Source organism: Episyrphus balteatus, chromosome 1, assembly GCF_945859705.1.
Source record: "Episyrphus balteatus chromosome 1, idEpiBalt1.1, whole genome shotgun sequence".
NCBI classification, from domain to species: domain Eukaryota; kingdom Metazoa; phylum Arthropoda; class Insecta; order Diptera; family Syrphidae; genus Episyrphus; species Episyrphus balteatus.
Genome location: NC_079134.1, coordinates 120,670,220 through 120,697,719, shown reverse-complemented (window position 1 = coordinate 120,697,719; position 27,500 = coordinate 120,670,220). Strand labels below are relative to the sequence as shown.

Sequence of the window (27,500 nt, the reverse complement as noted above, 5' to 3'; positions counted from 1 at the left end):
GAAACGCGTCTGAAACGTGTCCAAAACGCGTCCCAAACGCGCCCAAAACGCTTCCGAAAAATACGGCTGCTTCCCTTCTCTTGTGTACCCAGCTTAATTCAAACGACTGAATGCAGCCATCAAATAGTTGCTGCCAACACAAAGAAAATTAAATTAAAATGTCACAAATCAAATGTCAAAGTAATAAAAAATCAGGATAAAAAAGAAAATGAAATAGAAAAAAATATCCAACCCAACCAACATACCTACAAAATTGTACAAGGGTTTGGTGAAAATCATTTTTTCCAATTAAAATCTCAATTTCATTATTCTATTTCCATTTTAAATTAACTAAAGAAAATATATTAATTCCTACAAAGTATTTGTAATTGAAAACAAGTATTCTTCCGAACTAGAGATACGAAAAAAAAAACACCTGCTGTTTTGGTGTGTCTGTCCACCATCATTGGTGGTTTGCGTTGAAAAAAAAAATTCACCTACGAGGCACAAAAATGTTTTCGCTTTTTGTTTGGACAACCAATGGCTATATTTGAACAGAAACACGAAACAAAAATCACGCTAGATGACACCCTACAAGTAAATTGTTTCATAGAAACAGCTCAGACTGTGAATGGACATACGGTTCGTAGAATTTATTAATTTTCTATTTGTTGTTGTTGTTAAAGTATTCTTGCATTATTAATTAATAGGAATATCTTTTGCGCCTGCAACGGGGACCATTAAAAGAAAACAGTTGGAAAATCTTAAGGCGCTACAATGACTTTGCTGAACTCAATCGACATCTGCAACCTTCTGGTATTGTATTGCCAATGCCTGGTAAGAAACTCATTGGTAATATGCGCCCTGATTTCATAGCTGAACGGCGACAACAATTGCAAGAGTACATAGACACGGTCCTAATGAATCCAATACTAGCATCATCGCTGCCGGCGAAGCGCTTCGTTGACCCGGACAGTTATTCACAATCATTTCACGGTAAATTTGATAAAATTTTCCATTTAATCAATGTCACATATATATTTGATATGAACATTTTTTATTTATTATTAGTCATAGGTACCTTAAATAGATTAAAAACAAAATTATACTTAGCGCAATTGATAAATGGTCTTAGACTAAGAGCTCACCGCAATTTTTGGGTGTAAGTGATAGCACAAAATTATAAGTATTTGAATAGGTCTTTAGTTTGTATGTAAGAAACGTTATATCGTACGTACTCTAATAAAATGCACGACTGGGGTTGCACGTACTTGCTCTTGCAGTTCAAAGCACTTTTATGTTAGTCTACTTGTAGATTTTAAAAGCTGGATCTAAATTTTTAAAAAATTTATATTGGGGAAGAGCCGACATTTAGGGCAAAATTTTGTTAAATGAAAAAATTTTTTTTTTGTTATTTGACTTTTTTGAGAAAAATAAAAATGCAGTTAAATGCTTTAAATATTACGTATACAAAGTTTAATCAAAATCGTTAGAGCCGTTTTCGAGAAATTCGTAATATCGTATTTTTTTGTATGGGAGGTATACAATCTAAACGAGATATAAAAAAAACAAAAAAAAACCAACTTTCAGAATTCCATAAAAATCATCTATACCAAATTTGAAGAAAATCCATCCACCCGTTTAGGCTGTGGAAATGTGTACAGATGGACGCACACACGCACGGACGGAATTGCGGGACCCACTTTTTCGGAATTCTCCATCATCGTAATGTTGGTTTTGATTAAAACCTCAATTTTTTTTTTTCGACACGAAACCAATACTTGCCCTATAGAGCAAGTAAAAAAGAGTATTGTACTCTATTTCACGTATGTGTACTCTATAATCTATAACTGTGATATAGTGTACCTTAAACATCGATAGTTGAAGAATCCGATAGTATAAACAATCGATAGTCTTATATAGTGCCGGCCTTCGAAAAAATCCGTTCAGATGGAACGGATGTTGCTGGGCAACATAAAAATTTATTACAACTCGTAGCATACTGTTACTTTTATCCCAATAGTACAATATAGACTCGTTCCTGTTTATTACAGGCTTTTCAAAATACTGACGTAGGTCAATTATTGAATCACTAACTGGTGTTGTGACATGATGGCGTTGCTGACTAGGTAGACAAATTAAATCGTTTAAATGACTGCCATCAGAAGTACTAGTTTCACTTGGATCACTTGCCGGTACAGCTGGTTTTGTTCGTAAGGGAGCTGAGGAAGCAATCATACCACATATTCTTTCTGAAGTAGTTGGGATGCATTATCCGCCTCTTGAGATGTGGAGAGCATATTTATACTCTGAGTATTGAAAGGTTTCAATCTCTGGTTAACTGAATTATTCAGTGAATTCAGAACATTTCGTCCTTCAGCACTCTTTAGATTGCACTTTTATTGCAAGTCGATAGTCGGGTAAGACCGACTATCGATGTTTTCTCCAGACTATCGATAGTCCCGATAGTTTCAAACTATCGATTAATCGGTTAAACTATCGATGTCTAAGCTACACTACTGTGATAGAGTACGTCAAAATACTCTTTTTTTTACTTAAGGCTGAGTGTACAACCACATAAACATAAGCATCTTAACGTTTACAAATTGGTGGATAACTTTCATATTTCTAAAGATAGAATTGAATGAAAAAAACGAGGCTTAAAATATTCGACCTTATAATTTCTAAATTTGAACAATTGTAATTTAGAGACTACAAAACACCATAATTTTTGTCGTTGTTTTTGTACGACCTATTTTTTTTTGTGTTTGTTTCTTAGTCAAACTTAAAATTTAATTTTTTTACTTAAAATTTTAAATTTTGTTCTCTATTTTACTTTGTTTTGTTTAAGACCTCAAAATATAAGATTTTTTCTTGTAAAATATCAAGGTATTTAAAATTGAGTTAACCTTCTTATATATTTTTATTTCGATGAATTAAATTGATAACTGTTCTTGCCACTTCAGCATTGGATGACAGAGTATTTTCGGTCTTGAATATGAAGTGGAGAGGGCTTTGTTGAAAAAGATCAAAAATGAGCTCTTAATGTATATGAATTTTGAATTTTAGTCATACACATATTTTAAAAACCACAATAAATTGTTATGTACTGTAAGAAGCAAAAAAAAAAATACATTTTCAAGACTTGAAATAAATGGTACTCTTCTTTTTTCAAATGTAGATACTCTTTTTTTTTCGTCTCTGAAATCAAATATACTATATTCCTTCTTAAAAAAGTTGGCAACCCTAACTGTAGCTAGTAAGTGTAATTGCAATTTAACTTGGTTATATTGCAATATAAATTTAGTTTTAAGATAATATATGTATTTTTATTCATAACCAAAAGTTTGAGTTGAGTTTGAATATGGTTGACTTTTTGAGTACAAACAACTTCCCAATATAAAAAGTGGTTTCACTAGAATGATCCAATTTTTGCAAGGATACTTGGTATTAGGGTGGTCCTTATTTGTATGGGAGAAAAAAAATTATTTTGTTTTTACTGAGCACCCGATTTTATTGTTCCTATGCAATTAAAACGTGTACAAAAAAAATTTCAAAAAAATCGGACAATATTAACACGTGCCGCTTTGAGTTTGAAGTTTTAAGAATTCTCTTCTATAAAGCTTAGTAAATAAGAATCCAAGCAATGTCTAATTTTTTATTTTTGAAGTGATAATTTCATAAATAGTGTTAGAAAAACAAAATATATTATTTTAAATAAATAAATTTTTGGATTATATTTTCATTAATTAATGACATTAAATTAGCCTTCGTAACGAGTTTCGAGTCTTTCAACACTAAATCCTGGATATTTTTGGCGATAATTTCGCACAGGCCGAAAATATTGAATAAAAATTACAGTGTGCAGGTTTTTTTTCAAAAAATTATTTAAAACTTCTGCACCATTGACTGTTTTCCCCTATTTTGGACCTGAGAAATCGATAGGAATAATCAGTTTTTGGATTTATCGGAACGACTTCCAACAAATTTTTTTTCTGAAGTTCTTTCAATAATTTTAAGCATTTTTTCCTGTATAAAGTCATTTTTCTTCCCAAAATAATGTTTATATTTCTATTAATTATTCTGTTCAAACGTTATTTACTATCAGAATAATGACAATTTTAATTTAGTATCAATCTTTTTTTCTATGTAAAAAATAAGTTTCTAAAGTGCTCCTTCTCCGTCAATTTTTAAAGTTAAAAAATGACTTTCTGCAGGATTAAAGATTACTTTATTCGTCGTGTTCAGTTCTGATTTTACTTTGACTTACAGTGTTTTTTTATCATTCTATTACGTTTTTGTTTTTGCTAATTGGAGATTTTTGGGGATTTGAAGAAAATGGGAGACAAAATTATGTATGGGAGATTTTGTCCATTGGATGCCTTTCCCCATTGAGATTTTGTCCATGTGGTCAAAAATTTTCTGGAGATTTTATCCGATTGAGATTTTTTTTTTGGAGATAGTGTAGGTTTCCCAATTATGAATGCACTTGAAGCTTGTTAAAATTATTAATAAATGGAAGTGTCTGTTGATTTTCATAACAAAAGTTACTATGGATGGGATTATTGTATGAAGATGAAATTAAGGACGAAAAAGCTAATAATAAATGGATTAGGCTATCATTTCCATTCCAAAAACAAGAGCAAATTATTATGTCCAAAACAAATGTGTTCAAGTAGTGAATCATGCGATTAAATCACGCGATTTGATCGCATGATTCACTACCTGAACATATTTTTTTTGAGACTTTGGCTTTAGGGTTTTTCTCTTTTGAGATTTTGCTGCTGGAGATTTCAGTTTGGGAATTTTGGGTTTAAGGATTTTAGTTTGGGGATTATGTCTTGTTGAAAACGTCACCAACCCTTTATGACAGTATTCAAGTAAACGAGCGCTATGTAATGTATTTATTTTTACTTTGATCTTCAATTCGTTGCTAAAAAAAAACTTAATACATCTTGTTTTGAAGACAATTTCGAGATAAGAATTTTGTTTTCATTAAATGAGCTAAAAATAAATTTTCACGAGGCATCTTTAGTTAGCTTAACTATATTATATTACAACTAAACAAAAGCTATTGCAATATTTTATAGCCAGAATGAAAAAACTGCACTTTAAATGACATATACACTTGCTTAGGGACAATAAAAAAAACATTTACATTAAATTCATAGAATATTTCATACTGTGAAAGTACTCTCGCAAAAGCGTTTATTTTAAGGTCAAAGCGGCACCTGTTAACATGATCGTAAAAAAAAACGCTGTTATACAGTTTATCTCGTTGAAGAAGCAATATTTTGTTGGGTCTTAAGGGCTCATGATAAAGTTGATGTCCTAGAAGTTTCGCGAAAAACTAATTAAACGTAGCTAAGTTATTCAAAGACAAAGATGATAACGGAGAAGATCGTACGCGTCTTCTCCGTTACCGTCTACGTCTGTGAAATGATGATGAGCCCTTGAGGCTCACCAAGTTTCCAGTACATTAATTGCTTCTTCATCGAATTATGTATAGTGTATTTATGTCCTCTTTGTTATTTTGGAATGACCGATGTGTTTTTTTTGTCGAAGGCTGAGGTTTTGGTCTCTGGATTCCAGGATACAACTTAAAATAAGCTTTAATTAAAAAGTTTTAGTTTATTTATACTCTAAATCTTACTTAGTTTAGTTTTATTGACTTAAAAATTTTAATTCTATTCACAATTTCATTTTTAAGTTTATGTTAAGTCTTAAATTGGTTTGGCCGATGGCCGTCTACTAGACTGACATTTACATTTTAATTTTTACTAAAGAAAAAAACTAATATAATGCTTTCAAAAATATAATTTTACAGTTATTTAAACAATTTTTGTATACGTTAAAAACCTTCATTGATTATACATGTTCTGTATCGCAAAGCATTCAGACAATATTAGTATAAAAGATTCCAACTGCGTTCTCCATTTATCAGTTTTATGGTTTCTTCTAAACTGAGCATATCAACTCAAAAGTATCTCTTGCAGAATTCTTTAAGAATTGGACAAACTCCCAGAAAATGGAACACGTCTTCACGTTCTCTTCGATTGCATAAATCGAACAATATAGGAAGATCGGTACGGTGAGCGATGAAATTTAAGTTGAGGAGTTCACCTCTCTAACTTTAAGGATCATACTGATTTTGTGTATGGTGTTATGCGTCAAGAAATAGGTCTGTTGCTCTAAAAAGTGGTTAACTTTACTCTAGTAAGCTCTATATAGTGATGATTCCGCTTCCTCAATAAACTTGAAGTACATCCTGTTATCTAGTTTCATCAATAAATCATCAAATTTCGTTTTAAGAGGTAATAACACCTTGTAAACCACGAAATCGAGAGTCATTTTCATTAGCGTATAAAACAAAGAAGAAATATTATTTTTTTTTGGTGTTTGTTTAGTTTAATTAAATATATTAATAGGTAACAGAATAGGCTAAAGTTAAATTTTGTAATGATGTGAAATTTTTTAAATGGCGGTGTAGTTCAGGATGATAGTAAAATCCTGTGCTCCCATCGGGCGACCAACTTACTCCTACAGTTTTTAACCGATTGGGCTGAAATTTTGTGTGGAACTTAAAAATACTATTCTCTAGTGAAGTACGTAGGATTTTTTTGAAATATTAAAATTTAACAACTTTATAGTCTTTTTTTCAACGAATTTTGTTTTTGGAATGAAATAATTTTTTCAAACTAATGCCATTTCTTTAAAAACTAATATTAAAAAATTTAACATTAGCCTATTCTGTTACCTATTAATATACTTAATTAAACTAAACAAACACCAAAAGAAAATAATATAGTGAATAATATAACGTGAGCTTCAAATTTGATTATAATCAAATTTATGTTGTAAAGAATTAGAGCCCTACCAATAATTATTGGTAGGGCTTTAATCCTTTCTAACATCGATCTTATTCCGACTCAGTTAATAAACACTGCGTGTTGCATAAAAAATCTTTTGTTTTGATGGCTTTTTTCGGTTCTAGTTGTATAAAGGTGATTTCCTCTGGTTGTCTCTTACTGTCCTTTTTTAAAAGAGAGTTTTAGAGTTTTTCAGAAAAGTGATTTTAAATATTTTTATTCTTAAAAAAACAAATTTTCGTCTAGAGTTTATGCGACGAGCTAAAAGTCGTAAAACAAAAAATAATAATTTTTGGTTCTCAATCTAATAAATACATTAGAGTGGAGTGAAAAAACATATTTTTCGATTTTCGTGTGTCCTGTATTATATATCGTTGATCCTTGACCTAAAAAGTGTACAGCCAAAATTTTAGCCAATTATGACAACATCTAGAGGTGGCGCACTCGACTTGACTTGAAAAAGAGGCTTATTTCAAAAACGTAAAAGCAACACTGATTTTAATTTTTTTTTTTTAATTTTATTTTTTAATTAAATACATAAATAGACATAGAAGCAATAAATCAAATAAGCTAAAATTATAAATGTTTCTATTAGCAGTCTTTGGGTACTATTTTTGGCTAAAAAATTCAGATTCGGTTTCAAAAAAATTGAAAATTTTGCCCGAATTTGATCTTAGTTGTATGTAACCATCTCTTGCTTGGGCTTACAAATAAAATTGCAGCTTCATTAACAAGCTTAACATATTCTTTTTACATACTGGGTTTGGCAAAAAACCTTCTTAAAGTACAATATATTGCCTTCTGAAGATTTATATTTTTTTTCATTCAAGTCTAGTGCGCCACCTCAAGATGTTGACATAACTGACTAAAATTTTGGTTGTGTACATTTTAGATCATGGACTAACGCAAAAATCGAAAAAAAGGTTTTTTTCACTCCACCCTAGTATATACATACCTAATAAAATTTTTTATTAAAATATTTGGTTGTATTCATGTTCTTCTTAAATTCTACATTCTTATTTTTGTTTTAATACATTTTTTGGGTGCTTGTATTAAATTTTCTTTCAAAAAGTGGACTCAAACTTTTGCCCTGCAGTGTATATTAGAGTGTCCCGTCATTTTTTGATGATTTTTGTTTTTGCTCCTATTTCATCGAAAGAGGTATCAAAAGTTGCGTATTAACGAGTAGCTTTTAATATGATCTAACTTTTTAATTTGACCATAACTTTTCAAGCTTTAAAAGTCTCTAAAGGATAAAAATAAGGTATTTATTTATTTATTTATGGTAGAGGCCCAAAAGTTATCTCGAAATTAAAAAGTAAGTTTGAGACCTCTTACGATAGAATAAACTCGTAAAAACAATTTATTTTTGGGCTTTTCTATTCTGCTTTAAAGTTTGAACTCTATAAATAAATTAAATTTACGGGTTTATTTAATCGTAACAGATCTCAAAAGCTACTCGTTAATACGCAACTTTTGATACCTCTTTCGATGACATAGGAGCAAAAATAAAAATCATCATAAAATAATTGGACACTCTAGTAAAGGCATTAAATTTGTGCAATAAATTTTTTCTAATTTAAGTACAATTGTTTACTGAATTGAGTAAGAAATCGTTTATTAAAAAAATAATCTAAACATATCAATTTAGCATAGAAGAAGATTGGCTTACAATTAAGCAATAAATTTAATTTTTTGTCAAACACTGAAAACCATGCTTCATACAATTCGTTTTACTATCAGATCAAGCAGTACAAAACGCATCATTATGCCTTCGCACAGAAGGACACTATTTACTGGGACAAACAATGGGCGCAATTGGATGGCGTCTAAGAAAACATTACTTTAAAGTGACACCCAAACCACCTGAGAAGTCTAGTAGCAAACATTTAGTAAAGAGTGGATCTCAATCGCACCAAGCAAAGCATTTTGCTTCATCAAGTAATGGTAGTGGCAGCTTAGATTCGGGATTATACGGACCTGGAGAAATAGTTTTGGAATGGGTTGAATTTGGGCCAGACAAATATATGGACGACAAGGAGATTCATAGCGTGCTTAAAAGTTTTGTCGGCTTGCAACATCCATATATAGATCCGATTGTTTATGCAGCATCAAATGAAAATGGTAGTGCTGTTGTAAGGAGGTAAATTAAAAACATTTTCACTTTATGATTGCTTTATAATGATTTGTGTTTTTGTTCAAGATTTCACAAACAAGGTACTCTCAAAGATATTCTCTGCATGTCAACTCCAAAAAATCCATTTTTGAATAAATATGGAAATCCAAAGGGACGAACTACGCTCTCATTAAAACAAATTGCTTTGTATGGACGACAGATTTTGGAAGCTTTGTCTTTTTTACATGCGAAAGGCATGCCATATGGTAAGTTTCAACTAAAACGAGTATGAGAACTTATAAAATAGTCAGTTGAAAATTAACTTTGCCTACTGATTCTTTTTGGGATTGTCTACTACTTATTTGTTTATATTGAATTTAAATCCTAGGCCATTTACATTCTGGAAATATTGTTATCGAAGACGACTGTGTTAAGCTTTTGGATATAGAAAACTATATTTTGGGAGTTCCAGCATTCTATCGTCCATTCTTTGTTCAGCACAGTAAACTCCATTCAGCTGAAATAATTGACGTATACTGTTTTGGTCATGTACTCTTTGAAATGACCTTTGGTTATCCACTACAAGAATCAGTTGCTCGTCAAATAAGTGATTGCGCCGAAGATTTAAGTAATATACATTACATGTATTTTATTTATTGAAAATAATAATGTTTATTTCTTATATATTCTCTTCGCAGAAAATATATTAGAATTAATTTTGTCAAAAGAAGCTTGTCGAGCTGGTCTTCCGACATTGGATCAACTGATAGAGCACCGATTCTTTACTGAGCATGTTCCTAGTCTGCGAGAGCTTACAAGTCCAGGTGATGGATCAACTAAACCACATTTTAAATTATCCGTAAATGCCAAAGAACAAATTCGCATTGCCACACAAAAATGTGAAAGTCGATTAAGAGATGAACAAAAATCGGTAAAATTAAACCTTTTTTTTAATTGAAATCCTTCAGAAAAAATTAATAATTTTTTTAAGGTTAAAAACCAAAAACGTCTGGTACGTGTGCAAGAACTGATGAGTTCGGAGGAGGAGCGCAAAAAGTCTAAGCAAAAAGCGGTAATTAATAACATTAAACTCTGTTTTTTTATGTACAAAATGTTCTCAAACATATCTCATATTAACAGAAATTAGAACACAAGCAGTCCAAATTAAGACAGCAAAATTCACTCCAAGCTAATAATGGACGTACGCCATCTGCTTCCAGTGGCGGTGGGACAAGTGGAAATTTGGGAACATTGTCCGTACGAGCAGCACCATTCAACAGATCTGACAGTGTTTTGAGTGTAAATGTATCAAACGATACCGCTTCAACACCCCCACCGTCTTCAGGAAATAGCTGTAAGTAACATGTTAATTTATATTTTCAAGATCTTAGATCAATGTTTTACTTCCATTACGATAGTTTTTAAGAAAATCTAAAAGAGACTACAAATCTGTTGGAGGGAAAAAGATTATTTTCCCATAGATATTAAACGAGTTTTAAAATTTTATCTACTTATAGGGATTTTTTTTTATTTTCTTGTACTATTCTGTAGTTTTGTTTTATGAATTAAATACTGTATCATCTTCCCACTTTAGCTAACAAACTTTTTAATGAAAGAATGGCATTTCCAAATCCAGACTTTTTGGAGTCAATCCGCGATTTGAAGTGAATTCCTCAAAATGCGTATATTATAAAAATAATAAATAAATTATATTTAATTCATAGTTGTATTAAAGTTTACTATTGTATCATATTTTTTTTGCATATGGAATACTTCTTATTGAATTTCGATGAAAGTTGAAGTACGCATTGTTTTTTGTTTATCATTTTTAGTTTTTCTTTAATTTAACAGCTCTTTCTTCTATTATCATTTAAAACTTTCAAGTTTTGTACTACTGTCAATCCTTTAATTAAATTATTATTTATTCTCCAGTCTGATGGATGATGGATCAAACATTAGCAAATCATTAATTATGTCAAAAACAATCAATATTGACAGTAGCAAAAAATTAAAAAAAAAAAAATTGAATTATAAAGGAAGACTAAACATGATAAACAAAAAACAATGCCTACTTCAACTTACATCGAAATTCAATAAAAAGTATTCCCTAAGCAAAAAAAAGTTGATACAATTTGGTACACTACCAAAAGCCCCATATGGAAATTCCCCGCGTGGGGCAGTTGAAATGTGATCCATAGTATAAAATATAGACTGTTAAGGATGGTGGGGCTACTATTCTTGTTTGGGGATGTTTTTCTTGGCATGGTGTGGGGCCATTTCATCGTATAGATGGTATTATATGGACCACCTTAAATACAAGGAAATCCTAAGGGACACTACTCTACCTTTTACTGAGAAGATAATGCCTTTGAAGTGCACATTTCTACAGGATAACGATCCAAAACATAGGACTAAGTCTGTGAAACAATGGCTATCCGTCCAAAAAACGGGTGTTATGGAATTGCCAAGCCAGTCCCCAGATCTGAATCCTATTGAGGACTTGTAGAGTGACGTGGGAAAAGCGATTAATAGATCTGATACCTCAAATTTGGACAAACTTTGGCAGGAATTTCGACGAGCTTGGTACTCAGTACCTGTTGAACGATTTCGGAGTCTTGTTACGTCTTTTAACCGCTGGTTTTATGCTGTGATAAATAATAAGGGTTACCCACACAAATCATACTTATTTTCTTTTAACTGTGGTAAAATGTTTGTTAATTTGTTTTTGTTTTTAGGAAGTGTGCTATTTATTTTGTCGTAAAAAGCTTGAACTTTATTAATGATTTTGTTGTTATTTTTTGTTAAAAATTCAATGTACTTAATTTCTTCTTTAATAAATCAAATATATCTGTCTTCTTACTTCCTCATTAATAAAACAGCTCTTCTTTTAAGTTAAAAAAGTGTGAACATTTTTCATTTTAGAAATTTTAGGGTACATGTACTATTTATTTTGTCGCCACATATTTAACTATGAATTAAATATAATTTTTTTTAATATACATACATAATACGCTTATTTGTGAATAAAAATGTTTATATTTTTAAGTTTTGATATAAAACGTAAAAATAACGACTTTTTGAAAAAGTCTGAAAAATTGGGTTTCTTTACCGAGCTGCTGAAACTCCAAAATTATAACAGTTAAAAATGAAAAAAAAAAATCCAGATGATAGCTACAACTATAAGGTTTAAGTCTGTAAAGTTTCAAATTTTTGGAACAGATAGTTTGGTTGGAATTTTAAATTGTTCGGAGAAGGTCCAAAATCCCATGTTATTCCCATGAGAAACTTCAATCGCTTGGAGGCACGGGTTAGAATTAAGCTGAGACTTGAAACTTAGGGTATATTTTTTTTTAAATTTATTTCCAACCATATGAGTCCTTGGGAGCATACAAATTCCGACTTTTTCAATATAACGACTGCCCTAATACACATGTGTGTACTTGTGTTCACTCATTCGAAGCCTCCTAACTCTTTTGAAGAGTAGAAGAGTAACATCGGAAACCCGAAAAAAGAAGATTTGAATCCCAGATCTCTATCACTCTTATTTTGCGAATTTGAAGTTTGAGAGTTTTTGGCCTAAATTTCTTAAAATCGAGAAAACTAAAAAGGTCTTACATCGTTTAGGAACGTCAAGCTATGATCAGTATCTTAGTCTAAGAAAAACTAAGCATCAGTTGTTATCATGTTATATTATACATTTAAGTCTGCCATGCTTTAATGGATCTTAATTCATTTAATTTAATTACAGCATCTCCATTGCCTGCAGTGCCGCCGCCGTTACCACCAACAACTCCCGTTGAACAGTCCCTATCGCCCAAGAGTGCTCCTAACGTCAATGAAGAAGGATCGCGTTCAGTTCTTTTGGAATCAATTTCCAAGTTTAATCGGGGATCATTGCGCAAAGTTCGATCAAACGATTAAAAATAATTTTCTGTTTGAATAAAAACACCAAAATTTGGACCAAAAGTAGTTGAACAAAAAAAAAAAAACCTTAAATAAAGTACTAATGAGTATAGATTTCTTTTACCAATCTATTTAAACTGATTGATAAATTCAAAAATAAATTTATTTATACAATGTAATCTCAATTTTTTTTGGTTATTTGTTTTTTGTTTTTATTTTTTGTTGTTGTTTCGCAAAAGGACCAGTCATTGTTAATTTATGCTACAAAATTTTATTAAAATATATACATACATAATACTCTTTAATGCAGACAAAAGCTTTAATTTAAAAATAATCATATTCATAAAGTAACTGCACCAAAGTGAAGTTAATATTTCCTTGAGGCATTCCAATATAAATGATTTCGAATGTAATTCGATATCATTTCATCAATTAATTATAATTATTCCAATGTTTAAGATGAACAGATTAAAGATTTTTGCCAATGGACAAGTAATATTTTTTTGTTTTTACTAATTTGTATTTATTGAGCTTATTTTATTTTAATGTAAAGGTACTACATGATTTGCAACATAATTCTTTCTCAAATTCAATCAAAACTATCAAATTTCACAATTTCTTTTTAATCAAATAAACAAATCCTCGCCTTAACTTTTGCTACAACCAGCTGCAATATGTTTAAGCATTTTTTTTTCTATTTTTTTTAAGTTTGGCATTTTCTCTAAGCCAAACATATTACTGTACATTTTTCAAAGTTTAGAAAATTTAAAATATTTTTGGAGGAAATTTATGCAAGGCACTGTTTTTATTAAATTGTCCAAGTTGTGTCTATGATGAGTTATATATAAAAAAAAAACTATAAATAAAGTAGTAAACAAACAAAAACCTAGTTAAGATGACTGTTAAATGTGTACACTAAGTAGTTATATAAATGTAAGAACAATTTTCTATATACATACAACAAACCTAATGGATAATATACATTGTAAAAGTCATGTCCAAATATTATACAAAAAAAAAAAAAATAATAAAAAAAACATACAAACATTATACTATAATCTCCCATATCGTATTTACATAACTACTATTACTATACAACTTACTTTTTCCACATCATTAAAAAAATAAAAACCATCAAGCTCTTAAGGTTCAAATGAATGTAAAATCTTATAAAATGAATATTTTATTCTGCAAAATGTCAAAAGTAGGATGCATATTGTTATTATAAAATTAAACATTTAATGATGTCAAAAATAAAAAATCTCTATCAGATATAATAAATATTATTTATACAAATATAAATAACAAAACATCATAAATATTAAAAAAAAAAAATATATAGTAAACGTTCATTCATATATTTGCATGTCAGATATTCAGATGTTGTGTTAGCACAAAACTACTCTAATAGAAACTATCTTCTTGTTTTTTTTTTTTTTGTTTTTTTTTTTTTTAATATGTTTGCAATAATTTTTACTAAGTTAATAAACCTGTTATATATATAAATGTGATAAAAATTGTTTTCTTATATATTAAATGGACTCTTTATCTTAAAAGATAGAGTAAAATGTAAAAAGTAAGTATTTTGATTAATTATATATACGAATCGTTTTGTATCTACTTTAAACTGAGAGCCGACAGCAAATTTTTGGCTGAAAGAATATTCAGTAGAAAATTTGAAAGCAATAAGAAAGCAATCGGACGAATTGAAGGTACCAGGAGCCTTAATTGGGAAATATTGTTTGTGATCGGAATAATTCAGAAATACTAAAATTTTATTCGTGACGTTCGATGGGACGGACATATTGAAGTTTAAAGATGTAGCTGATTAAGCTTGACGAGAAATAGACACCTAATCAAAAAATTTGGTTTCGAGATTATCGCACAAGAAAGACAGTCGACCAGTCACAGTGGCTCAATCTTCCTGTCGAAAAATGTTGCTACTTGGCAATTTTGGATGCTTCAATACGCAATAGGTCCTAAAATGTTCATTAAAAAAATAAAAATAAAAATAAGTCTTTAGTGACAAGAACTTGAATGATTTTAATAACATAAAATATTGCACATACGCCAAAGTGATCGCTTTATTAGAAAATCATATTAAGTCAAGGGAGGAAATTTCTACGGACCCAGCTACATTTATATTATTGACATTTTTAAATATTAATACAATTTTTTTGAAGTAAAAAAATAAAAAAAATTGTGGTTCTGCAGCCCTTTAAATAAACAAATTGTTTATAATCATTTTTATCAAAAAAATAAAACCGACTTCCATAGATCAAAACTGGGTTTTATGGGGTATATCATAGTTTCTATAGCCTGAACTGAACGAAATTATCAAATTTGGTTCACTCTGTCCAAAGTTATGAGGTAACAAACATTAAAAAAAAAAAAAAAAATACAAGCGAATTGAATACCTCCTCCTTTTTGTTAGTCGGTTAAAAACAATATTTATTGTAAAAATTTTACTAAACTTTTAGGTTCATGCAATGGCCAATGAAATAAAAGGTGATAAGCACTGGCCAATTAGTTAACGAGTAAACGACTGATTGTCGCTGAAGTCAATAGCTTCATTCGTTTTTTGAGCTATGTTGCACGGTGCGAAGAAAACGCATTTTGAGAAAAATGCCTCTAGTTATTGTTTTTGTACTGTTTTTGTCACCTATCATTTGATAGTTGATAAATACTGAAATTTGGTGTTTTCAAATCTAATTTGGGTGAAAACTGGTCATTTTTAATGGATTTTTTTAATTAAATTTCAAATAATAACCGTTGGCATCATTCTTTGTTTTTAATTTTTTTTTTTTTTTGCAAATTAGATAATGAGAGATGGAAATTTATTTTTTATCAACTTTCAATTGATAGTTGACAATCGTAATAGGGGTGATAGTAAGATGCTTTTGTTGCCCTGTTAAAAACAAAAACATTAGAATTATGAAGGTGTTGAGATCTTGAAGGCTTTTTTATAAATATCTCATAACATTCCCTACAATGTTAATAATATCAATGTTTTTTTTCAAAAGCTTGAATGTATGAAATTAATTTACTTATCCATTCAAATTGAAAATTCAGTGATTGTAATTTTTAATTGACATTTATTTGTTATAAAATAAATTAGGATTATTCTTAAACTTAGTTTTAAAGCTCTATATATACAAATATATTTTTTTTATCAAAAATTAGAACTGTACAAAAGAACAATAAACAAACTATACAATATGTACTACGATTGATTACAGGTATCGAATTTGATAATATTAATTTTAATAAAAAAAAAAAAACATTACTACTTATTATATTGTGAGAATAACATTTATGGTAGCACATCAATTTTGAAAAACTAATTCTAAGAATGCAAACAAAGTCAACAGTGGTAAGATGTATAGAGTATGTTGGTTTTAAGTTTAAATAAAGCTACAAAACTGAATTAACATCCATTTCATGAGATTAGTTTCTAGTTTTATAAATCTGGCCATTTAAAACTATCCCGTCAAAAAAAGTGAAAACGGTATGTAAACATAGTCTATAGCATTTTTTATATGATTCGTCTTCATCTGTTGTTTTTGTTGTTATTTACTTTTTTTCACTAACTGATTCTTAGAATGTTTGCAATCTTACAAAAATTGTCGTGCAACCATCATTTTGTATAACAAAAACTTAAATTATACAAAAAGAGATATAACAAAAATAACTTAATTATATTAGATACAAAATGATTATAAAAAGAAAAGTTTATAAAGACTAATTTGCCAATTTGCTTTTGAGTTCATCATAAGCTCGATCAATTGGTGCCAAACAGACGATAATATCTAACACAACAACGAAGAAAATCAGCATAATAATGTAAACACTTAAAAGTCCCTTCCGGAAACTAGCGAACTGTAATTATAAATTAGAAAAAGAAATATTAAATATTTTATTTTCAAACTTTATTTCATTTTCAAACTTACCGGTGCATCCATTTTTCTTTCTAATTTTATACCATTCCTATTGCCTGACATATCACCCATTGGGAATGAGTTAACTCTTTGGCTAATTTGCCGATCAGCCATACAGCCTCCAACCTGTGAACAATAAAAAACCTATTAACGGGGCTTATAGTTAAATCTGTTCAAATAAACTTTGAACACAAAATTAGTATTAGAAAAAGCAACTTTTAGCACAATATTTACAACAAATAAGGGATAAATTTTTGTGATAAGAAAAGAGATAGTACATTAATCACTTTTGTTTCTGTACAAAATAAGATAACCAAAGGATTCATAAGTAGTTAATGATTAGAAATTATAGTTCAGGAAAAATAGGAGCTGTGGTTTTTCTGATTGGTATGAACATAAAATTTTAAATTCGAAATATTTCGCGTGGAAATAAGTTTTTATAGTTAAGATGTAAGATTTTGAACCTTGGGAACGAAATTAAGTTACATCTGGCATGATAACGAAGGATTGCAAATCGTTTATTTGAATATCAAAGGTGAAAGACTGATTTTTGTCAAGAGAAATATAGGTACAGTAAGATTTAAAAATGAAAATTTGTTTCGGAGCCACTGAAAAACATTTATTTTAATTGAACATACAAATATTTCATTCCTCTGGAATAAATATTTGAATATACCCTTTTCATTAATGGGTCATATTATACCAAATGTACACTTAAACTAAATTTTATAGGCACACATAACGTTTTATTCGGTAGGTACTAGTTCCAAATTCTCTTATTTCCGAAAAAAAAACTACCAGCATTAAAAAATACACTGAAAAAAAAAAAATAATTTTAATATGGCCGGATTCCATCAATATACATTTTTAAGCTGGTTAAACAATCACTTCCCCCTGCTCTTCCTTTTTAAGCGTATTCAAAAAAAGGGGAAGTTTGGTGAGAAGGTTAAATTCTTAGTCGATACCAATCGTGCAAAACCATATATTCAAATATCCTATTTATCCAGTGGTGGGGTAGGATAATTAAGGCCTTGTTCGATTTACTTTCAGATGGAGTTTTCCACAGTTGCACGTATCAAAACTTATAAAAAGAACCGTTATCAAATAATTACTATGCAAAATATCTTTAATTTAAAATGACGGAACAAGAATTGCACGTGCTACGTGCATCTTACATTCTGAAAAATGTCTGCATAGAGAAGGCAGTTTGAATGAATGCTCTTGAAACTTTGTTTTAATAAGGATTATTCCTTCAAAAAAGGCTTAGGTATACATTTTTTAGAAACATTTTTGAATTTTTTTCTAAATTTAAAATAATAATTTTTTTTCAAACGGCTACAGCGACAGCCTAAACGGGTGGACCGATTAACATCAAACTTGGTGTGTAGCGTTTTTTGACGACTCTCAAGAAAGGGTTTTGGAATTAATTTTTTCTACCAAAAATTACGGTTAACGATTTTGCTAAAAACATCCAATGTTAGTTTTTATACAAGGTCTACATTACATTACATTACATATTAAACTAGTCTGAAGATAAATCTCCGGACTAGAAACACTGCAGCTTCGGAATCTAGGTCCATTTTGCTGATACAACACAAGACATTAATACAACACAGAAAGACAAAGAGAGAAAGAACGAGAGAAGAACATACAACACTGAACTACGTGGCACAGAGGAGGAGACATAGTTGAAAATTGTCTCATGTTATCGCACAGGTGGCTTCAGTTAAGCTGGCGATTTAGAAAAAACTTCTGAGCCGACCGCTGGGTTTGAACCCACGATGTCTGGCTCTGAAGTCATCCATCTATTCCTCTGTGCCATGGCCACCTGCTATACAAGGTCTATCTTTTAATGAAATCATTATTATATTTTTTTTTAAATCATAAATTAACGGTACCTACCATAGAACCGTTTTCTTATTAGATTTTCTCCCAAACGACTAATTTAATTTCAACGAAATTTTTTATACAAAATAAATTTATTTATTTTTATACAGGTAAGTCAGAAGTAAAATTTAAAAAAAATATTTTTTGGATTTTTAAAAAACTTTTGAAATTTTTTTTTGAAGGAACAAATTGAATACACAATTAAAAGCCCTTTGCTGAATCGAAACTTAGGCATATAAGTTCCACATAAATTTTTATGTGACAGTTTGAACAGAAGAAAAAGTAGAGAATAAGAGTTTAAGTTCAACATAAAATTATTTAAGTTTCGATTCAGCAAATTTTTATTAGGTATTTATTATTTTATTATTAAATTTTAAAAATATATTTTTTTAAAATGCATCTCAATAGGAAAAAGTAATTCCATACTTTTTAGGATTCAATTTGGCTTAAAATAATGTTTTTTACCGTTTTACGATTTTTTTTCATATGCATTGAATAAGTTTCTGTATAAAAAGTACTAAACATTTTAGCAACAAAACAAAAAAAAAGCAAAACTGGAGTAAAAATATTAAAATCATAAAAACTCAAAGTCAATATGTAATGTAAGATCATCTATTCCATCATACCATCTAAAATGTATGTAGGTATATTAACAATCTCTTGAAGAGTTTCATGGAAAAAGACTAGCCAATTCTCGAAAGTATGAACAATTTTGTTTATACATTTTTTGGACTAACTGACTGGGTTAAAAGTTTAAAACTAAGTGGAACAAAATTGTATTGTAAGCTATTGGTTTGCAGTGTTTTTTTTATCAATGGCAACCACCAAGGTTATTTTAATTCTGACCATATTCAATATTTACAAATGCTTTTAATACTCATCTCCTTTTCCTGTAAAACAAAAATACCTTTCGACATAGAAAATACTTACGGAAAATATTAAATGAACAATAACATGGAAGGCAACAAATGCCACCAAAATCCAATCCATCCACTCTGGAAGTTCTGCCTTGGACAATTTCACCGCAAAGAATATTGCAACAACTATGAGAGAGATAAGCATTTTAAAATCTTCCTTAAGTTGAAAACCCTAATTTCACATACTTGCAATAATATGAGCTAAATTTCCACCTAACCAATGCAACCAGTTGAAAATTGGCCTCTTTCTGTCGTTGGGTCCGGGTCTGAATATTGCTCCGATAGGTTGAATAAAACATAATACCGTCGTTATCACACCCAAGATAGCGTGTGGGTTGCGAGCAGCTGACCAACCTCCAATTTCAACAAATATTATCACAAATCCAGCCATTGTCAAGCCCCATGTTGTAACCATGCATATTCTATGCCACTAAGTAAGAAAAATAAATGCTTTAAAAAAGAAACAGAAAAAAGTGAATATGACTTTCTTACCGCAAACCATTGATCCTTTCCGCAAGTATGGCTACCAACCCAGGTCTGTTTAAAGTACCGAGCCAAAAGTATTCCAAGTGATGTCGTTCCAATCCAGGCAGTTACCATGAAGGCACCATGAAGTCGAAGTAAAATATTAGATGATCCAGAGAGATCTTGGACATCAGAAAGTATGATTGCTTTTCCGGAAACTATACGACCTATGTCATGGTAACCAGCACCATTATCTGAAAAAAAAAACAGGTTTTGAAAATAAAACTTAAGAAGCAAATGGAAAGTATAAACTCACCTTTAACGCTTTTTCCTAGTGCGACCATAATGTAATATTGATTGTTCATCAGATCAAACATTTGGCCTTGAACAGTTGTTAGTATGTCCCTTTGGACTTTACAATAAATTTTACCATCGATGAGTGATGAATCAACTATTTTGGCGTTTTTTTGGGGCTAAAAAAAAAGACAAAACAAGTTTTCATAAGAAAAAAAAAATCAGGAAATTCAATGGACAAAGAAATATGAAAGAAAAAATTCGTGTTAAAGTTGCAATATCTTCTTAAATGAAAATTGTTTGAAAATTTGTATATAAATTAGATTTGCAACTGTTATGTGAATGGGCTATCCATCAACAAAACAAAATTATCTGCGTAGAGCATAGTATACTTTTACTAGGATTTCTCAAAAACGCTACTCCCGGAAAATTATTTAGCAAAGACAGCGTCAATAAATAAAGAAAACAAAATCGGACCTAGAACTAGGATACATCCCTGATGCACACCAGCTGACGTATCAAACGAATTTGATAAATCTATTCCAACACTATCAGTTGGCCACAGAAATGGAACAATAGAAAACCGGGAGAGTAATGATCCCTTCGAAATCGAGATCATAACAGAACAGAATGGAAAGGAAGAAGAAGATTTACCCAAAATATCGCTAAATTACACGTAGGTACATATGTACATTAGGGCGTTCGTTATTTAAGTTTTTTTTTCGAGAATCAAGTTCCTAAGTGGAAAAACTGTTTGTAAATAATAAAATAAAAATCCAATTGTATTTTTCAGATTTTTATTTTGACACTAGATGGCGCCCCAAGAGGGTTAAAGTTTTTTATCATTTGAAATAGGTATGTGTTGACTTATGAGGCCATTTTTTTAGATATAGACTTCAAGCAAACTTTTGACTTTGATGACGAAAAAAGGGCCTAACCTTGCGCACAAAGGGACCGTCAGTTTTTATTTCATGGATCGATAGGGGTATATTTGAAAGGCTTAAACCCAATTTCTCACCACCTGATCATTCTTTTTAGCGGAGTTATTCACAAAAATGCATTTTTTGGGATATTTTACTTCTAAGCTAATATCTTTGCTCCAGATTGTCGTAGAACAAAAAATAAACATACATACATTCTCTTTCTTATAATATTTTCTATCGTTGTATGTAATTTCATTGTATTTGAGTGAGTAAATACAAAATGGCAGCCATTTAAAGTCAAATTCTTGTTGTTAAAAAACACATTTTGTCATTATTTCGAAAAAAGCTTGTATCATGATTGACATTTTTCTAACCTATTTTGTAGCCCTATTCATGTCCTGCATTTTAAAGAAAAAATCAACTCTTTATCACCAAAGATAGCCGAGCAATTGATAAATGAACGCATGCAAAACCGGTGCGAAAACACCCAAAAATATCGTTTTTTGGGAATAACTCGGCTTCAGAATGTCCTACGACAAAAAATAAAGCTAAAGCTATTAATAATTGTTCGTTACAACATTTTCTATCGATTTGGTGCACATTATTTTTGTTGAAACAAATAAAAAATAAGTAATATTAAGTCAAAGACGTTTTTTTGTTTAGCAAGCTCTTACTTTATTATTTTGTAAACGGTGTAAGTATTGGCTAACAAAATATAATACTGCGATTAACTGCGATTGAAATATAAAAATTAAAGCCCGACCTGACAGATTGGTGCCCATTTGTGACAAACAAATTTTGACAACGTTCGGAAGATATTACCTTATTATGTGTACTGTGGTTTTAAGGAATTTAGCTTAAAAATTCGATAAAAATTGATTGTAAATATTCAAAATTGGCAAGTAAAGTCCCAACCTTCGGTCGTCCTGAAAAAGTTAAAACGAGCATTGCAATTCTGTCTGTCTGTATTTCCATATCTACGGCCTAAATTTATTTATTTATTACCAAAACTAACGGTACCTGCCATATGAGCCGTTCAAAATAATAAAACGGGTCAGGTCCATTTTGAAATTTGTGCATTATTTTGAACTTTGAGAAGCTTTTTCTCAAGAACTAAAGGCACTTTTAAAATAAATGTTTCACAGATTAATAACTCTATTCTCCAGAATTGCTTTGCTTCATACTACATATTTAATATAAAATGAAACTCTTAATTTTGAAGACCTTAAAACATTCAACCTTGACCCATTATTATTCTGAACGCCTCATATACATATCTAACTAAAATCAAAAAATTCAGTTGATTCAAAAACGGCTCTAACGATTAAAATTTTTGTGTATAATGTTACAAATAAGGCTCTATATTTTAAATAAAATAAAAAATATTTTATTAAACCGTATTAACGGTAGGTACCTTCCATTGAACCTTTTTTTATTTCTGAATCTCACGCAAACGATAAATGCCAAAGCCTATTTAAACGATTTTTTTTTAATATTTCAAAAATTATTTTTGAAAAATCTACATACCTACATATGTTTTAAAAGCAAGTTGATGATTTTTTTCAAAATTTAATTTTCAAGTGTTGGATGAAATTTCTTTCTTTTTTTTGAAAAATGTTTAAAAAATTTTATAAATACATAATTATTTTTTTAATGGCGCAAAATTTTAAACGATTAAGTAAATTTCTCAAGCCATTCTACTAACTTACTAAGACAAAAAGCATACCTACCGATTTTTAACTTAGTAACCTTACTAAATGGCTTTAGCAATTTACTAAATCGTTTAAAATTTAGCTCTAATGACTCTACTGATTTTCATTTTTTATTCTAGAAGTTCCTTTTTATACAGGAAATCAAATAAGGGCAAATCAAATGGTTAGGGGACAATCTACACCGCACAAAATAAAATAAATTACAAAGGATATAGTAAAAAATGATCAAACTGAATGATGAAGACAACAAAATTATCACTGAACAAAATTGAAGGAATAAGAAAACGTACGCAAAAAAAAAAATTAATTAAAGCCCGTCATACAAAAAAATTCTTAACATTTTTATTAAATTAACTTTTTGTGTATTTTTATAAATTTGTAAGGATTGTCGGAGTGGCATAAGGGCTAGGTTTAACAATTCTTGTTTTTTAAATTACAGTAAAAGATTAGATATTTAAGGATGATGTTGATTTGAAGACTTTACTTTTACATACATTTTATTCTTGTTATTTTTAATAATTCAAAACGTTTAATTCCGGAAAAAAGTAGAATTATGTTATGCTTCATTAACACCAATTAATCTTTTATCACAAACTATTTATTAAGAGCTTTATTAAAATTGATTTGGTACCCAAAACAGATCGTTATATAAAAACTTTTGTTTACACGTTTTTTATTTTCGTTGTTATATATTTTATTTCTATTTCTATTTTTTAATAGAAAAAAATGAATAAATAAAAATTGTTCTTAATATTTTTTTTTTAAATCAAGAGCTGATATCCTTGTCGATTTCAAATCACAAACTTGAATGACTATTTTTCAAATCCAAATTTGTTAGTTGGTATTTTATCTTTGTTTTTTGCCTATGAAAATCAATACTTATGTTGTATGTATAATTGATCAGCTTATCGATATTTTATTAAAGTGACCCTACACCACTCTTTACCACACAGGCCGCAAATATAATAATTATATTTTTCCGGTTCGGCAAGTTATTGATCATCCGATCTAAAGGAAATATAACACTTTGATGACTTTTTCTGTGGTTAAACGCATTAAATGAAATCGCCTAAGTGTCGAAAGTAACTATAACTTACTGTCAGTGATTATATTCTACTGATATTTTTGATTATTGAAGCAATTTACCGGAAAAAAATTATTAACAAAAGTTTGTAGAAAATGAGCCGAAAGCAATTTTTGAGAGTGAAAATTTAAGGGTGTAAGAAACCGCAGCTTTTGGAAAAGCACTTCAAGAACAATAAGTATGCTCGGATTTATATTTAAAAGTGAATTTAGCATTTAGCAAGATTTATTATGAGATGGTCTTAAACTTCTCTAGCCTTGTAATAATGCTAAAACAAATTATCTATGAAAATAAAGTTACTACTTACAACTCCAATTCTGGTTGTTCCATAGTTTGGCTTTCCAGACGTCAGCGATGTGAATAATGCGACTTTGCCATTTTGTACAATACATTCTGTCACCAAATCATCACCCATTTTATCATCAGTTGACAATCCTAATGCAAGATAAGCTGGTTCGTCTATAATTAAATTAAAAATTCATTAAAATAAACTCTTATTTGATCAAATTCTTTTGCAACTTACTTGTTGCACCCTTAAGTTCGAATTCATAAATATCACCACGGACAATAACTGATCCAACAGCCACACATGATTTAGTTTTAACACATCCATCTGGGAATCCAAAGCATGTTTTACTTCTTGCACATCCATTGTAAAATGGATCATCTACTTTAGGCTACAAATATTTCCATTTAAATGTTCGGATTTCTACTGAGCCTTTTATTAAATTACATACCACTGCTGCTTCCTTCTCGGGTTCAGGCACATAATTCCTTACTGTGTTTGTTAGGGGAGGACGGGTACTTGATATACCAATAACTGAAGGAGCAATTTCGCGTTTAACCACTTGAATTGGATTTGATGGAATACCAACCCAAAATGTATCATAGGTTTGTGCGACTGTGGAACTAAATAATACGTTTATCATCAACAAATCAAAAGATTTAAAAAAAAATGACTGTAATACTCACTTGAATACAATTTGACCAAGGAAGTCGACTGGACATTGCCATTCCAAACTAATGACTGGCTTTGGACTGGCATTGGAATGAGTTGCTGAATTATTTACTGAATTTTCGCAATTCATCAGCTTTGCTGAACCATCTGCAGTAGGATTAAATTGTCCCAACTAAAGGCATTGAATATTTAAATATAGGTAAAGTAATGATATACATATTAAATCTAAGAGAATACTTACAATTTGATAAGGTGGGTTTCTATTTCTAGCTTGGATCATAAAGCCGCCAAAATTAAGACCTTCTGGTGCGCCCACAATGTCAACCCTCAAAGTTTGTCCTTGACCAATCATCGCTGCGGATGGTTCTATCCGAAAGGGTGGCACCGAATTTGACGGCTCTATGCCACTATGATATGGCAGCATTGTGTCACATATTGTTTCTGGAGCACCATGTGGAAGACTTGATGTTGGTGTCCATGATTTGAGTAAAACTGCGACAATAGCAATTAAGTATATGTGTTGAATCATTTCTGAAATAAAAAAAAATGTGAAGAAATTTATTAAAAAAAAGGTTTTTGAACAACTATAAATTTATAGAAAATGTTTCGAAAGGCAAGACCTGAGTTTCTTAAAATGGAACTCAGCCGAATCTATTTAAGAGCAATGATTTGTGCAATGCATGCAGATAAAATAAAACTTGGGTTTCGAACCATTTGAGAAACTTCTGAATAAGTCGTTATTCTATAGCTATTATTATGTAAATTCAGAATTCTATTTTTTAAACACAGAATAATGGAAATCAAAATTTTGAAAAATGTTCTTTAATTTTTGTTAAGAGACATGGCTTATACAAAGGTATACAGGGTGCCCCGGAATAGGATAAGGAAAATTTCGGGCTGATTTTTGGGTATATTCAAAAACAAAAAAATGTTTTACAGTAAAGCTCTATCTGCAAAGTACTTTGGTATGCCTTTACTCATATTAATCCTAATTTCTCTGGAAATAATAACTGTTGAAACTTGGTAAAGTTTTTTTATTTTTAGAAGAAATGTCATTCCTTGGAAATGTGTTTAAAAAAATGTATATCTTTTTTGGTTGGTTTAAAAATTATTTTCTTTGAGAAATGTGTGAGAAACATATAGTATTGTATAAATGACGAAAAGAAATGAATAATAAAGAAAAAAGGAATCACAAGTCTAGCAGAAAACTCATACATTTTACGATACCTACTTTGGAAAACCTGCAACAGATAAAATCTGTAAAATTGTGGTTTTTTGCATTGGTCTTAAAAGGTTAAAAGTAAAAAAATATTTTTTGTTAGGTTATCAGAGAAAAATTTTAAAAAATCGAAAATAAAAAAAAAACAACACAAGCAGCGCCATAGTTCCGTTATGCAATGTTTTTACATTGTACCAACTGCAAATTAAGTCCATCTTTGATATCAATATGATTTTTGTACATTATTTATTACGCATTCTAAGACCAATTGAAAAAAAAAAACAGCTGAAATAGCTTTTAGAGCTCATATGTAAAAAATATAAAGCAATAATTAAATAAAAAAAAATTGATAATTTCTCCTGGTTGCTGCTACAAAATACATTGGAAAGCTTTAGATTCCCGCTCACAACCTCCAAATAAATAATTGAAGCTTTATTCAAAGCATTATACCAAAATTATTTCACTTTTATATGAGTCTAAATACAATTACTTTACTGCACCAAAAATCATAAAACATAAAAAAAATGTTTTGTATCACTCCCAATTTCGAGGTTTTTTATGTTTACTTACATAATGTACATAATATCATTTAAAAGAGCCGACAATTTCAACTAAAACATAATTGGTTTGATTAATTGTTCAGCGATAGATAATTTTTCATAAATCATTTTAATATTTTATTAAAAAAGAAAAGTTGCGGATACACCACAGTGACCCACTTTGATGATACGCTGTTCCTACAATTACCGCATGATTTTCAAGTTTTAGGTATCAAATTAAATGCAAATAAAATAACTAGGATTGCTGTATATACAAGTATCATTAGTAAATACTACAAATACTAATTTCTCCATACAATTAAAGGTACTGCTAAATATAATTTAAAAAATAAACGATTTCAGTAACATAATCAATGTCAGTACCTACATTTTGCTATTTCTTTTATAATTTGTGTTCAGAGGTTTTATTAAAGTAACGCGAGTGCTTTCATTCACCATATGTATATGAACTTAACTATATCAACACATCTTTTCACAAGGAGTAATTTTGTATGTAGTTATTTAAAATTTTCATTCAATTAAGTTGGGAAATTAAAATGATTTTGAAAATTGTAATCATTTTGGCTTAAAATCAAAAAAAAAGAAAAAGTTAGTTCCTACTTAGTAATAAAATGTACAAACAAATGCCTTTTCTTGCCAGAAATCACATTGCAATGCAACATTTTGTGGCTTAACT

General features: G+C 29.9%; 2 protein-coding genes across 4 annotated transcripts in view; one reads left to right on the top strand and one right to left on the bottom strand.

Annotated features, from left to right (window-relative positions):
* The first annotated feature begins 199 nt into the window (after positions 1-199).
* LOC129921558 (PX domain-containing protein kinase-like protein) lies at positions 200-12,930 on the top strand. Its single transcript, XM_056003444.1, has 9 exons — positions 200-621; positions 690-975; positions 8,592-8,991; positions 9,052-9,230; positions 9,353-9,592; positions 9,663-9,895; positions 9,956-10,036; positions 10,105-10,318; positions 12,713-12,930. Exons 1-9 carry the CDS (start codon positions 520-522, stop codon positions 12,883-12,885), a joined length of 1,908 nt encoding a protein of 635 aa, XP_055859419.1. The 5' UTR covers positions 200-519; the 3' UTR covers positions 12,886-12,930.
* Positions 12,931-16,081: 3,151 nt separating this feature from the next.
* Positions 16,082-27,500, bottom strand: part of LOC129921389 (putative ferric-chelate reductase 1 homolog) — a 28,422-nt gene continuing 17,003 nt past the window's right edge. The window contains exons 2-12 of one of the 3 annotated variants that reach the window (XM_056003194.1): positions 25,287-25,576; positions 25,060-25,217; positions 24,825-24,996; positions 24,611-24,764; positions 24,395-24,546; positions 20,391-20,547; positions 20,102-20,328; positions 19,796-20,039; positions 19,623-19,735; positions 16,818-16,949; positions 16,082-16,746 (exon numbers count right to left, since the gene is read on the bottom strand). In XM_056003194.1, the coding sequence (XP_055859169.1) occupies positions 16,609-16,746; positions 16,818-16,949; positions 19,623-19,735; positions 19,796-20,039; positions 20,102-20,328; positions 20,391-20,547; positions 24,395-24,546; positions 24,611-24,764; positions 24,825-24,996; positions 25,060-25,217; positions 25,287-25,576 (1,937 nt within the window). In that variant the 3' untranslated portion in view covers positions 16,082-16,608. The remainder of the gene's footprint in view (positions 16,747-16,817; positions 16,950-19,622; positions 19,736-19,795; positions 20,040-20,101; positions 20,329-20,390; positions 20,548-24,394; positions 24,547-24,610; positions 24,765-24,824; positions 24,997-25,059; positions 25,218-25,286; positions 25,577-27,500) is intronic. The other 2 variants (XM_056003196.1, XM_056003195.1) reach the window with 2 other exon arrangements.